This window comes from Pomacea canaliculata, linkage group LG5, assembly GCF_003073045.1.
Source record: "Pomacea canaliculata isolate SZHN2017 linkage group LG5, ASM307304v1, whole genome shotgun sequence".
In the NCBI taxonomy this organism is placed as follows: Eukaryota; Metazoa; Mollusca; class Gastropoda; order Architaenioglossa; family Ampullariidae; genus Pomacea; species Pomacea canaliculata.
The window spans coordinates 13,664,211-13,679,695 of NC_037594.1; the positions used below are offsets into that span (position 1 = coordinate 13,664,211).

The following is a 15,485-nucleotide window of genomic DNA, read 5'->3' on the forward strand; positions in this document are numbered from 1 at the left end:
AAGGAATGAGTGACAGGTGTAAGCAAGTACTGCACAGCAAATGGGATTTCTCTTGCACGTTCCTTAAGTAAAAGGAATAGAAGAAAGAAAATGCTTGTCTACAGACTTTCAGATGTCAGATTTATAGTAAATGTACACATAATGTACACGTTGCACACCTCAGTAACCCTGACGGTAACAAGACAGTCAAATTCTTTTCTAGTTACATTCATCCCCTTTCTTTTCGCCGCGTCGCACGAACTTGGCAAAGTTTGATTCGTTGCTATTTTGGTAAAATTTATAAATCCGCGTATATTACATTTTGTTATTTTATCAATCAGACCAGAAGTATATAGTAAGTAATATATTTAGTATCACGTTTGGGCAGATGTTATCTATTTATTGAATAACTCGCCTTGGTTACTGAAAGTAACAACATCATGTGCAGAATTATTTGCGGCGAGAATACTTCCGGCGAGACGAATCACCCAAAAGCACATGGAAAAGCTTCCTACCGTTGCAGACGGCTCAATGCAAACATGAAAGTGTCCAAGTTTCTAGTTTCATTGTTCCTTGCAGGCTTGCTGTTGGTTGCCTTTGTGTCCTGTGATAATGAAGATGACGATGAGGATACTGAAGGTTGGTGGTGAAATAATATTTTAATAAAAATTATATTTATGGGATTACAGTACAAGAACATGTCATGCAAATAAAACTAACAATAAATTAGGACTCGATGGACTAGGATCACCTCACTAAGTAATAAGCAGTTAACATTCTTTTCAGATTTAGTCAAGCAGTTTTTTTTAAAGAAATGTTTGAAGCCACATTGAATAATGATGCGGCTTTTATTATTATTTATCTCAGCGGGTAAACTGGGGGAAAATTCTGAGATTGCATTTTAACTTGCTCAGCGTACTTCAGCAGTGCAGATCGTGCTACCATGAACGTTCATGGTGCTACTATATGCTTCTACGTTTCCTAGGTACAACTTTAGGAGGTCCCATGACTTCATGACACTTTTTACAAACAAGGACTAGAATTAGGGTCAGGATTAGTGATTAGGGTGAATGCGTAGGTTAGGATTCTGCTTTGGGCTAGGTTTTAAGAGTCATGTTTAGTGCTTTTCATCACGGACGTGTATAGATACAGATTCATGGTTTAATGATGTATGTCATGGCGTCCATAACAACCTATGTCAACAGTTAAGTTGCAAGCCTTCCTAAAGTTGCCCCTTTCTTTTCAGCAGATGATAATGATGCAGATGAGGATGGAGATGACGATGGTGTTTTGGTCTTGACTAAAGATAACTTTTCAGACTTTATCAAAGACACTGATACAGCACTTGTTGAATTTTATGCACCATGGTGAGTTCTTTTTCTGTGACTTCAACTTTGGTTGAAAAATCTATACTAAAAATTTGATTTAAAGGAAGAGGGGGCTGCATCGTTGGATGCATTTGACCTGCTCTGTGGCAGCAATGTCATGCTTGGCAATGAAAATGAGTGAGTTAATGTTTGTATTGTACAAATCATGTACAATCATTATTATTACTTCAGTGGATGTAATAGCTGTTTGTATGCACTGATTATTGAAATATTGTTTACTTACAACTATAAGGTGTGGCCATTGCAAAAGTTTAGCCCCAGTATATGCAGCAGCTGCTAAAGAACTGAAAGTGAGTGACCCTCCTGTTATACTGGCAAAAGTGGATGCAACTGTAGAAACTGATTTGGCACAGCAGTGAGTTTACTGTTTTTTTACCATTCTGCACATATGTGTGTGTGTGTGTGGGATGCCACGTCCCATATGTTCATTAGTGTATTTTCTTTATACGTAGATATATGGTGTATACATTAAAGATAGCATTTCAGATAGGGCAGGATAGCACAAGAAAATTTACAAATACATTTTAAGCCTTATGCACAAAATGAAGTGGTAACAGTTTTCATGCTACCATTTCATGCTACTCTTCCAATACAGTTCACACATGCAAATGCAAACAACTTTATAGCAATAGCTGAATTGTATTGATGCACCCATATTGAATGGGTTAATAGATCAAAGAATTTTAGAAGTGAGTTTGAATATATGCAAATACTTTAAAGCATAGAAACTTTTTTATTGATAGGGTTATTTTACAATTTTGTAATTTACGATTATGGATTTGTAATTTTAGATTATACTAGATTTTTTGTTTAAGATCTCTGGAATTTTGTGCTAAATAATTTGTTGATTCTAACTTAAGATATCTTTTTACAGATATGATGTTACTGGCTATCCAACTCTAAAATTTTTTAAACGTGGCTCTTCCTATGATTATGATGGAGGTCGAGATAAAACAGGTAAGGGTTTTATTTTAACACCAGATTGTGCACTTATTTCAGTTTGATACTTGATTACAATCTTGCTCTAATCATAATTAGTGTGAAGCACATAACAAATATTATCAACAAAAGATATAAACAAATGTTCTGAAAATAATTAAAAATAGATACTTGATATGTGATCAGCTTAAACTTATACTGTTCACAACTGAGATAAAGAATGCAAATTTAAAAGGTTAAAGGGTCCTAGAGACTAGTGGTCATATGGGGTGATGAAGCATAAAATACTGACCTTGTCAAGGATGGCTTGCAGAAGACAGAGCTGAACCCTTTTTTTCCTCTTCCTTTTTCCTTCTCTAATAAATCAGGTTCTCATCTACTGGGGGTAGTGATGGTGATCACAATGATAGTGGTGGCTTATTCTAGTCACAGACCCATGTGAGTCTTGGACTTTAATTTTGCTGTAGAGTTAAGCTCACTGACCACCATCCTATTGCACCCACCTAGTCCACACACCATATGGCATCTGCAATTTTCGAAAAAAAAGGTAGGGAAGAAGTGTTGGGCAAGGCATTTTAGTGCAAATGCTTACAATAATTTTCTTTTGACAGGAATTGTGAATTTTATGAAAGTTATTGCCAGTCCTGATTGGAAACCAGAACCAGAAGCAGTAGTGGTACTTACGCAGGAAAATTTTACTGAGGTAGTCAGCCGAGAAGAGCTCATGTTGGTTGAGTTCTATGCTCCCTGGTAAGCAGGTCCAAAGTAGTCATATTTATTATTTACACTGGTACTACTATTTGAATATTTAGTCCTATAAATAGTTGATTAAGATTCTTGCATCCACCTCAGAGCATGTCATTGATAAAACCAAAATTAGCTGGTTTGAGAAAAAAAGAATTGTTTCAGTCTGCAAAAAAAGCTTCATGAAAGAATCTTCTGTTTGCAGCTTTACTTTTATCTTCCAAAAAAAAAAAAGTAAAAGATTGAAAGGAAAGTTTCGGGGAAATGCCTTTAAAAAGTTGCTTGAGGTATGACATTTCATGCTGCTATTTAGTTGTTTTTCCTCTTCATAAGTTATGACATGAACTTCATGAAGAGTTGTTAATTTTCCTTTTAGGTGTGGTCACTGCAAACAGTTGGCTCCTAAATATGAAAAGGCAGCAAAGCAGTTAAGGCAGTCTGAATACCCAATCATACTGGCTAAAGTTGATGCCACAGTTGAGACAGACCTGGCAGCTCAGTATGGTGTGAATGGCTACCCAACACTAAAAGTTTTTCGTAAAGGAAGGCAGTTTGATTACAAGGGTCAGCGTGAAACTTATGGTATGTTGTTACATGTTTTTGTCAAGCAAATACTTTCCTCTTTATAAGATCTAAAGCAGTGGTGCCCAACCTTTTTTTACCTGTGGGCTGCACTGGACTTGATATAAAATCTCATGGGCCAGAACATGGCAGCGTTTCTAGAATCATGACAACATCAAAAATAAAATTATGTTGTGTCTAGTTAAAATGAGCAGGCCATAGGTTGGGCACCCCTGATCTAAAGTATACAGAGATTCTTCAGAGACAGCTATGTCTTATAAAAGTTTAAAATGATTGCTTTTTTCCCTCACATTGTAAGAACAGAGTTTGTTAAATTGAAATATATAACTGACACTGCAGAACTGTTATCTTATTCTTTTATCCATTATCAGCATGTAAAATTATTGCTGTATTTTTAGCCTTAGTATATATATATTTTTTTTATTTTCAGATATAATATCTTACATGGAATCTCAGAGGGGTGATCCAGCCAAGCCAGTTGTAGGCTTGAAAGCACTAAAGGCTTTCTTGAAAGAAGATGACATTAACGTGTTAGGTATCTTTGACAGTGAGACGGATCCACGCCTGCAGACCTTTCAGGATTCCTGTTAAGTAAACATTTGTGCATTTTATGAGCATACTTGTAAGCAGTTCTTGTGGGGTTTTTACCTCAAAAAAATTCGTGATTAAATCAAGTGGAAAGTTGCAGATAATATCTATACTGTTACAATAAAATATTTTTACTATATACAGCAGCTTTTACCTAAACAAATCACTCTTTTGTAATGTAACCTTCTTTCTTTGTGATATGGCATAAACTCAAACAACCGACCAGCCTTTCCCAAACAGGTTGTCTGGGTTTAAATTTGTTTGGAATTTTGTTAATATTATTGGACAATAAACATGTTCATATATTATACCATGAATCAGTAGGTTATATTAAATGTATGAGTAATGGCAACTTATCAAATATTCTGAGAGGAAACAAAAGCAAATGTTTTGCTTTACCAAGTCTTCAGTGTTAGCAACATTTGGTGGTCTTCAGACCTGAGGTGGAAATAGGCAATCTGCTACTTAACCATTTATGTTGGTGTCTTTGTTTTCCCTCCTCTTACAGTGCAAGACATCAGGGAAGAGTACAGATCTGGTTTTACCACAGATGAAACTATAAAGAATCATTATAAAGCCAACTCTGGTTCTGTGCTTGTGATTATTCCAGAGCGATACTACACCAGTTATGAACCTAAATGGAAGGTGTTCGAGATCAAGGTATGATAAGTGAGACCTTAATTATTCAAGGCATTATGGGAAACACCTTAGGTTCAGGAATAGCCTGTGGCCTTTTAATGGTGTCTTTCATTGGGAAAATATCCAAGATTTTGTTTGCTGTGCAAGATTTAATGGGTGGAGTAGGGAGGGAAGTTTCATTTTGAGATATTGCAAGTGGAGATGATGCTGTCTGTGCAGTCTGTCTCCAGGGAATATATGTTGATTAGTTATATGGTGATCATGATGTATGGAACTTTAAACTGAACTTTCATTTAAAAAAAATTGCACCCTGCTAGTCAAATCAGGATTGATTTGAAACGTGTAAATATCAAGTTTCTTAAGTATTTTCCTCTTGCCTTTTGTTTATAGGAAGACACCAAACCAGATGAAATCACAAAGTTCATTGTTGACAATGAGTTCCCACTAGTAGGCAGCATGGATAGTAACAATCAGGCCCGCTATGCCAAGCGCAGCCCTCTGTGTCTGTTCTTTTATGATGTAGACTGGGGCTTTGACCATAGAGAAGGTACATTATTTACACAAACTTGTAAAATTCTCAGAAAAAAAGTGAAGAGTAGAAGAAGTGAATTTTTAAGTGGAGTGGAGTTCCTGTCAGTTCCTTAACCTAGTAAGCATTGTAAGGATAAAAATTAAACAGAATTGTTTTGTTTACTATGGATGAAAAGTACTGCAGGTTGTATTTGTTAAATATAAAATGTAACCAAAATAATTTTCAATTTTGCCAATTTCACAACAGTGGATGGGTTTTCAAATAAAAACTGTATTGAAGGAATCGTTTTTTTACGAATTCACTGTTTTTTGCAGCAACCCAAATGTGGAGAAAGAAAATTGCAAGCATTGCAAAGGACTTCAGAAATATAACTTTTGCTGTTGCTGACGAGGAGAAAAACATGCAGATGCTGAAAGAGCTAGGGCTGGAAGATTCATCAGAGGAAATCAACATTGGTATTCTGGCTAATGGCAAAAAGTACCCCATGGAACCCATGGAAGAGTTTGATCCTGATGAAGTCAGAGAGTTTCTGAATCAATTTTTAAAAGGTTATTTTTGATTTTGAATGTATTTTTTTTTTCAATATGCTTTTTAATATGTGGTTTCTATATTTGGTATAAGATATTGACCATAAACTTGGTGTATAAGTTGCAAAGGACCTTAAAATGTATAGGTGATTTATAATTGTATGACTTACCGTAAAAGTAAAACATCGGTTGTAAATCTGTGTACTCTAGTAGTCATATAAAAGATGTTTCCTTTTTCTCAGGTAAAGTTGAGCCTCATATCAAGTCTCAGCCAGTACCAAAGAAACAGGAGGGTCCAGTAACCATAGTAGTAGGTAAAAGCTTTGACAAGATAGTCAAAGACACATCAAAGGATGTCCTTATTGAGCTGTATGCTCCTTGGTGTGGTCATTGTAAAAAATTAGAACCTGTCTACAAAGATTTAGCAAAGAAGTTAAAGTCTGTCAAAAATCTTGTCATAGCCAAGATGGATGCCACAGCAAATGATGTGCCCTACAACTACCCAGCTGAAGGGTTCCCTACAATTTATTTCGCTCCTACAAACAACAAGGACAAGCCACTAAAATATGAAGGAGGACGTGAACTCAAAGACTTTATTTCATTTTTGAAAGAAAAGGCAACAGTGTCCTTAGGAAAGATAAAGATGAATTGTGATTGTACAGGTTTGTTTTTTTTTTTTAAATAAGTTTTTTCAGTTCTTCCTGTTCCTTATAACTAAGAATAACTAGAAAAGTACAAATGAGTTCAAAGGATGGGAAAAAAATACCAAATAATTTTTGAAACTGTTCCCTCAAAAATTATGTTTTCACAGGATATATTTTTCAAATTGTTTTGGATAGCTCATCTCTGGTATACAATAGTGTTGGTTACTTAAAAAACTTTTGTTAAGAAAATATATTTTAAATATAGAACATGATCAGCCAGTGTAAAAATGAAATCAAGTGCATGTTACATTGAAACTTGTTTGATCACCTGAATCAGTGATCCCAAGAAAGGGTGCATGCCAAAGATTTGTGAATGTTTTTTAGTGTCTTACTAATTATTTACGCCCAGATATCTGGTATACTTATGATTGTGCCAAAATTTTTCCCTAAATCAAAGATAATGCTACAAAAGAAGGTTTAGGACGTACAAGATGACCTAAACAAAATTTCATATTTGTGTTTGATGCCTTCTGTGAGCTCAGTTTTTATCCTGGGACAAGGTTGAAAAAAGGCTTTTTGAAAATTCGCATGCAAACCATGGGTCTGTGGTTAGTGTTTTTCTTACTTCACTGATAATGCACAGAACATTTCCAGGAGACTTGACTTCCTTCTGTGACATAGAACAACTGCTTCTGCTGTTTATGGTGGGTTAAAATCACTTTACTATCTTGGCAAAAAACTTAAAAGGTTACTACTTTTATCCTTGGCTGCCATTTTTCAGTAAATGGTCTATGAATGAATGAGAAATTGTGTTTTAATTTTTCAGTGCCTTATACAATTAACTAAATCTTGGGCTCATGTTATCATTCATTCTTTGCCTTTTCAACTGGAATTTTGTGTTACAATATGAAAATCATGCTTATGGCCAGTTAAATTTTATTCAAAATTTAGCTTGCACAATTTTTCTGTTTTATCCCCCAATATTTTTCTTGAAAATATATTATCACTCTTGGTGGTCTGGTACATAAGGTTATATGATTAGGCTGCAAGGTGTTCCTTACTACTTTTTCCTGTTGTTTGACAGCTAACATGATTATTAAACATATAAAAGATGCATTGTCAAAAGAGATCAGCTATTTTAAGTAAAAACAGTTGAATTTCCATTTTTTAGCCCCCCCCAAAAAAAAAATAAATAAAAAAAATTGATATGCCCACTAACCAAACCCCAGTTCAAATCTGACCTTAAAGAAAAAATCTGAGCCAACACCCATCCACAACTTTGATTCACCATACACATGCCTCTGTCAGTTAAAATGGTGTACATGTCAGTTCAAGTGCAGCCCAATGAGGTTACTAGCTATCCTAGAAATCTCCATTTTTACTCAGGGGCATAGATCATAATTGTAAAACATGCTCTTTGTAATGTCAGTTTTTTGGCACGAGTATGATTTTTGCAGAAGGATGTTAATGAAATAATCAGCTCTTGACATACCAGTCTTGGTACACAGTATTGTTTTTGTTGTTGCTTTTTTTTACCTGTAGCTTTCACATTTTGAAAATAACTGCTTGACCATATATGTAAATGTAGAGATTAATATAAAAGCTGTCAAACAGGTATGTGTATCCACAATCAAAATATTTCAATATTAAACACTAAACCCTGAATATGTAGGACAAATGAAAAATCTGAAACCCATTATTTTGAAGAATGCTTTTGAGTTAAATATCATTTATTGTTTGGGCCTCGTACAAAAAAAGAACTGTACACAGTTAATATAAATACATGGAAAGGTTTGAAGTGAAAATAATTAAATCTACACCAAAACTTTACTCCAACCTATTCACACAGGAAAAGTGCAAAAACCAGATGAAAATGAGCTGTTAAGTTACAAGGGTGTGAGTGACCTTTGTACAGTAAAGAAAACCTACTCACTTCTGTACAACTGCATGACTCAAAATTCGGCAACCAAGCTTCAGACACAAAGCTTACAAAACTGGGAGTAAAATGCGAAGGGACATAAGAGTTATGTTGTGGGACAGCATAAATGTTTAAAAAAAAAAACCAAAAACAAAAACAAAGTCCAGTGAGCATTAAACACTCATTTCTTGATCACATGTTCTAGAACATAAAAACATGAATCACAAATTTTGGAGGAGACGAAAACTTAAACCAGCTGATGATGAATTTGCTCATAGAGCTAGTAGCAGCCTCCTGCCTTAAAGCACTCATTCTCTTGACAACATACCTGCACACATTTTCTCATTTGGCTCATAAGCTTGGCTGCAATTCATGTCTAGGTTGTAACTACCTACAGGCTAGTGAAGCTGATAACCTGCCCTGCAATATGCCTGCCTAATACTAGTGTACGTGGCCTCAGACCCATGTGGCATGAAGTGTCTATGTTGGAGCACTGTAGTACATAACAGAGGTTATCTGCTTGACTAGGTTACATCAATTTCTGCCCAAATATGTAATAGGTCAGACTATGCAAATTCGACAAACCTTGTTAAATTCATTGCCCTTTCCACAACACACTCATACCTTTCATAATGCAGGGGAAAAGTTTAAAAAAAAGGAGGGGGAATACGACATAAATCTGTTAAACTAGCAGTTGTTGACATCAGTTAGAAAAGTACCTTGAAAAATCTTATCTGATTTTACATAAGCAGGTACGTATTTTAATATGCAACAAGCCCAAGGATTACATGACTTTTATAGCAAGGGCTTCACAATAACAACTAAGAAACGGACACACGATTCCAAGCATGCTCTGTGGACAGTGTTCCAGCTGCTTGCCTACTACATAATGAGAGGCTGGAGACAACTTTGCAAAGGTATAATTTTTTTGGTAACTAATCCTGCATAGTTTGTCCACACAAACGTTCAAATACATTTTAGCCGTTACATGTATCTGAAACTGGGATAATGATGACCTCGAGATAACATTTGTACAAATGGGCTAGGATGAAGAGGTGGTGTCATTTACACACTTCTAACTAGAAGTCTTTTAATATATACGAGAAAGCAGTCACTGGGTGCCACTAACCTCAGTTTTATACCATAGCCAAATTGCGGAGGGGGAACCTTTTGGTATTTTGGTAAAAAATTAACAACAAATTCTTAAAAGTGGCATTCTTATACCTGAAATTCACTCACTTCAACAAGCATATAAGTGTATGTATATATGCACACATGCAGTTTGTATACTTTAATGTGCAACAGTCAATACATTTGCTGACAGCAAAATTTCCTCTTCCAAGTGAGCTAAAAATCTTATAGAATGTTCAGAATACTGGAAAAAAGGAATGTTAAGCTTGCTATTTACAATATTTTTATAGCATACTTCCTGCATTTGACTAGATTGCAGGAATAGCATGACTCATGCCTTATTATTGTTGCTTGCATCCTTTTAGTTGTGCTAGTGAAAATACAAATATTTCTTGAGGTCTTCTCAAACCTCAAGATAATTTTCTCACTAATAATATTTAAATGAAAGAATGTATCAATTTGTTGTCCAGCTCCAAAGTGCAGAACAGCTGTATTACAGCAAGTATAAGCCACCAAAACTTAACTCACATAAAACGTCAATATTTCTGTTTATGCAAAATTGAAAAAACACAGAATACTTTTTTGTTATTCAAAGAATGTTCTCTTTGCATGCATACATACAAAATATCCCTTGTGTAATAGACATGCTCACAGCAAATAATAGCACGCTTTGTCTGGACAGCTTAAGTGTCCATAGTAACTATTAAAAATGCAACATGCTGTATACCACCAAACCCAAAAGCAAGATTAACTGCATGAAATATGTGGTGAGCACCACAGAAAAGCACCAAATCCTACTGTTGTTTATGAAAGATAGTTTTTCTGGTTTCTCTTTATGGTTTGTAGACTTTGATATGCTTTATAATATTCTTAGAATAGTTTTGGCAGCTCCATGCCAATTGGATCTTTTATTACTTAAAAATTTCAGCCAATAGAAAATGAAAAGCTGAGAAAACAAACTATTAAGAACTACAAAATTTCTAGCCTGGTATATTATCAAGTCAAGAGAGACAGTGAACTGGTATGCCTGAGTGACAATGTCATCATTTTAATGGTATAAAGTTGAAGACCACATACACAAAAAATACAATAAAGGATAAGAGATGCAACAGAGCAATTTTGATTAGTTCCAGTTAGAAATTAACAAGTCCCAAAAATTTAACTTTCTGCATACTAGTATATTTATTAATAATGGGCCACACAGTGCTGCCTATTTCAGAATGCTTCACTGCAAAGTATTCAGAGGGAGAAATCTGTTTACACATTTACTGATTAAAAACAAGACAAGATTAAAAAAGATAAGATGGAAAACTTACTGTCTTTCATTGTACTTAGGAGGCTGCCTTCCACAGGTTTCAAGATAATATAAAATTTGTGATTCTACTTTGCAAAAAAAACAAAAAAAAAAAAACACTTATAATGCAAGCAAAGAGAACTGTTCCCTGTTCCTGGACTATGTGGGAGTGGGACGATTTTGAGTTAAAAAGGAAATAAGACCAAAGGCAGGTGAACAGAATTATGTCAACTCCAAACCAGTGTTTTTGGTGATGATGGAGGAAAAGGCTACATTAATGATATGGCATTACTGTCAAACAGTATTTATTTTTACACTTGTATGAAGCTTGTTTTATGAAACACTTAGAATTTGGAAAGCAGTTTCTGAGTGACATTGGAAAATGGACTTCTTTAATGATGCATAAACATATTATGCCTGCTGTTGTAAAATAGTGAAACTCCAGCAAGCCTTGGCAAGTGAGAAAAATAAAATAAAAAATACAAACCATTTCAAACGAAATAATTTGCAAGGCAAAGCTGAAGGCAAGAAAATATTTTTTTTCTCTTGTGTTCCGATAAATAGGAGCTGCCAAATATTTCTTGTGATGTTCAGCATAAACAATTTCTTCTTCCCATTGGTCTGTTCATGATGTATTTAAAAGAACAATCATCCCAAGGGGTTGCAGAAAGATTTTAAAGGTTGTACTGATGGGCCACAGAATTTTACGTGGTAAATGAATAACTACAAAAATAACCACACACCAAAAATAAAGATGAAACAGCTTGTCTTAAAAAAGTATGAGCATGTTTGTCACTGTAAACAGTATCAAATAATAAAAACAGACTTCCTCCCATGATATCATTGTGCTGCCTGTGAAAATTCTCCTTCTCATGTGCTTCCTATGGAAGTACATTGCAGAGACAGTGTCAGCTGACCGTTCAGCGATTCTACTTTTTTCACTTTCATTATATTTCTCTATGGTCTGTTAATGCAAGACTTTTATTGACAGGGAGAGTTTATACATATACTGAATATCGATGTACATGAAAGACATTTACTTATATGCTGTCTCCAGAACAGATGACATCACATTCTATCCACAATTAACACAATGAGGAGAAAAGGGATATTCAAGGCCGGCAGCATTCACAAACCTGCAAAATTAAAACTTGTCTTAAACCCTATCATTTAAAGAAGAGAACAAAAATGTGGCAAAGCCCAGACAGCCAAGGACATTAGCAAATTACAAAGTTGATGCTGTATAAATAGACAACAGATTAATACAGGACCAAGTCATTTAAGTTCCATGAGCCCAATCAGGAACCACTTTTAATAAAGATGACTGACAATTTGACATGGTTCTGAACTGCACAGGTTTCTTGTGCCTGCCTGCAGTGCTAGCAATTTCATCAATGTAACAAAGGTTTGACATACTGATGCTAGAAAACATGAAGTACTTTAAATGGAACCATGTAATGGGAAGCAAGATAGCTGGCAAAGCAGCACAGCATAGACATTATTTATAATGTGCATTCTTCTGTTGTTTTGTTCACAACAGGAACAGAAGCAGCTTGACATTTGACAAGCAAAATCCATAAAACCCAAGCCATGCATTTAAAAAAAAACGCACTAAAAAACTTACAAAACATAGATGGCTCATAAGGTATATTGCATTGTGTTTGATGTACCACTAGGTGGTTCAGACAAGCATAAAGTATTTTGATTATGTTTACATGCCACAACTCCACATCATTCTGGTCTACACCTTGTAGCAGAAATGTGATACTGAGTTAGTGAAATGAATATCCTTTTTCATAATTTTATTTTGCACTCTTAGGCAAAGGTAAAGAACCAGAGCTTGCTGACTGTAGGGACTGGGAACTGTTATGTGGCTTACAGCGTCTAGGGCATGGTAAACAGAAGGCAAAGCCCAGCTTTCTCCGTCTACTGTCTTTTAATACATAGACCAGTTCTGTGGATGTGCAGAGAAAGTTCTCCCTCTAAGTGATCCTAGAGACTGCTCTGAAGTGCAGTGCACTAGCCTCAAGGCAGCCATCATTCCTTTTGCATTTATAAGATATTCTGAGGGGAAAACAATTTTGATGCACAAAACTAAAATATAAATATCTTTTCTACCAGTCATTTTGTAAACTATTCCAAAAAAACTTCTGTATTTATAAAAGCACAAAGCATTTGTAAAGCTGTTTCAAGCCATATGGTGGTTCATGATGTGCTGTTGACTGCCATCATCCTTGTGAAAAAAGTCAATACATAACAAGCACATTTTGTTCGAAACTCATTTAAGCTATGATGCTTCATCTGATCTTTTAGTACTGAAGTTCAAGTACACCATAAAATCACTCAGCCAGTCATACACAATGTCCTTATATACAGAATTCAGAAATCAAAACACTTAAAGAAAGCAAAAGCATTCAAATGCATTTTGCAGTGTTTTTAGTGCAGTTACAGTCTGCAGTCATGTCAACTTTTAAATTGTTTTTATGATGGAGTATTACAAGATCTTTCGTTTTCCTAAAAGAAAAGGAAATTTAGAAAATATTGTTTACTTTCAGAAATATCTGAACACATTTGCATTTTAAAATTTTGATCAGAATTAATTGACACATGCACACATTAAGTGAATGAGGATGCATGCATATGTATGTGCATTATATCTGGCTTAGATTTAATGTGGACATGCTCTGAAGCTTCTGCCCGCCTTGAACATGTGAGCTTGAACATGTCAGCTTGAACATGTCAGTAACAGTAATGACTCAACAAGGTCTGGTCTGGTAAAGTATCCAATACAAGAACACAAATGTGAAAAAGCCAGTCAATGAATGAAAATGTTAAGACAGCACTCCGTTCAGCTCATTTCTGGTCCAATATGCAATTAACTCCCTTTATGTTGCTCTCGATGTTTAAACCTAAAATTTATAAACTAATGATAGGATAAAGAGAGGTACATTTCACTGTATTTCTGCATTTAGCACCAACGCCCCTGTCATTCTGTAAGGAGTTGATCGAAATGCCTATTCTACAATGAAGCTACAATACAGTTTGTCTCAAAAAGAATATATCAAAGTTTTCTTCTTAAAAAAATCTTGAAATAAAATTTTATCGACATCTGAAGGAGGTTATCAATTCATGTCTCTCCTGCTCAGATACTTAAGATGAAATGCAACGCTTAAAGTTGTGACTAAATTTTCAGGGCTTGCTAATTTAAAGTCACAGTAACTTCATGTTTACACTGGCCGTTAAAGTCTGATTAACATTACTTCTTAAGTGCAGGGGAAGTACTGACTCATTTGTTAAGATCAACTGACACAAAAATGGCGAACTTAGTCTCTGGGACCTTAGTGCCCAAAGAAATCATCTTCAATCCAACAATAAATTATGTTATAAATTTTACATATAAAAAAATCCTTTTTTTTATTACAATACATAAAAAGAGTGAATTTATCACCATGTTTGATGCACAGCAGCATGTTGACCGGCATGAGTCTGCTATGTAGCTGGTGAAGCACAGATTATCTTTGAGCATTAGAAGCAGGTTACACCTTTCAGGTTCATACAGCAGTTATCACACATGTTGACTGTGAACTGTATCATCAGTATCATAAAGAATTTTATGTTTTAACACTGCATTTTGCTGGTCTGCTTTACTGCTGATGTACGTGCGTTGTTCATTGAGACATCATGCAGAAATAACCTGCTTGGAATGTTGAAGATATGTTTCACCCACTCTTGTGCAGAAATCATTGCCTACATTAGTTTAACAGTAAGCTTTGTAACTCTCTCTTATATGCACACCCTGCCAACCATTCATGCAGTCATACACACACACTTCCAAAGAAGTGATATCCTGACATATCACATTTCAAGGGTGCCCAAGTCTGCAGCTCTCCTGTAGCTTGTGCCTGTCATCTTTTCACACTTTAGCTGAAGCTAGGGTCCGAGTATGCCTGCAGTGGTCTCTGACTCGAACCATACCCTGCACGATGAGACGAATCCCTAAGTCCTCGAACAGTTTCCTCGAAAAACAGCCTCTGCCGGTCACCATAACGATCACTAGCACTGCTGCTGCTACTCTGCTGATAGTGAGGGTCCAGTCTTGAATCAAAAGGTTCGTGGCGGTAATCAAATGGATGATGAACATGGGCATGATGAACTGGTGCAAAACTGTGACTGTGAGAATGACTACCATGATGGGAAAAACCACTGTCACTTCCCAGGCTTGATATAACTGAGTGTGGGGTGTTTCTGTAGCCTTCACTTTGACGGCTTGTCGGTCTGTAACAGCGTTTGAGCAATATGCTACACTTCTGATACTGAAATCCAATATTGAGACAGGGAGATTTAAGAAATAACACAGACAAAATTTTGCTAAATAATATCCAGTGAATCCATTTTGGTCACTCTTACCAAGAATGCACTTGCAGATGTACACACACACAAATATGTGTTCTCTTTTTCTGTAACCCAGACTTTGATACTCAAAAGCATTTCATAACAATGTAATTTTGGAAGCACCACAGCTGTCAACAGTTATGAAAACAACTTGTAAGTTTTGTATATATATCTAGATAACAAATCCT

At 35.5% G+C, this 15,485-nt stretch overlaps 2 protein-coding genes across 8 annotated transcripts in view; one reads left to right on the plus strand and one right to left on the minus strand.

The window, feature by feature from the left end:
• The first annotated feature begins 448 nt into the window (after window positions 1–448).
• LOC112563684 (protein disulfide-isomerase A4-like) lies at window positions 449–12,502 on the plus strand. 2 transcript variants are annotated; one of them, XM_025237926.1, is made up of 11 exons: window positions 449–618; window positions 1,226–1,346; window positions 1,600–1,722; window positions 2,242–2,324; window positions 2,918–3,056; window positions 3,427–3,632; window positions 4,063–4,218; window positions 4,729–4,880; window positions 5,250–5,406; window positions 5,706–5,939; window positions 6,161–12,502. In XM_025237926.1, the coding sequence occupies exons 1-11, from the start codon at window positions 519–521 to the stop codon at window positions 6,601–6,603; spliced, it is 1,914 nt and encodes a 637-aa protein (XP_025093711.1). In that variant the 5' UTR covers window positions 449–518; the 3' UTR covers window positions 6,604–12,502. The 2 variants fall into 2 exon arrangements, with proteins under 2 accessions (XP_025093711.1, XP_025093712.1); XM_025237927.1 differs by having other exon boundaries at window positions 1,229–1,346.
• The window catches only part of LOC112563683 (partitioning defective 3 homolog), a 41,552-nt gene continuing 34,341 nt past the window's right edge, over window positions 8,275–15,485 (minus strand). For all 6 annotated transcript variants that reach the window (XM_025237921.1, XM_025237924.1, XM_025237919.1 and 3 more), the window contains one exon: window positions 8,275–15,180. In XM_025237921.1, coding sequence (XP_025093706.1) covers window positions 14,826–15,180 — 355 coding nt within the window. In that variant the 3' untranslated portion in view covers window positions 8,275–14,825. The remainder of the gene's footprint in view (window positions 15,181–15,485) is intronic.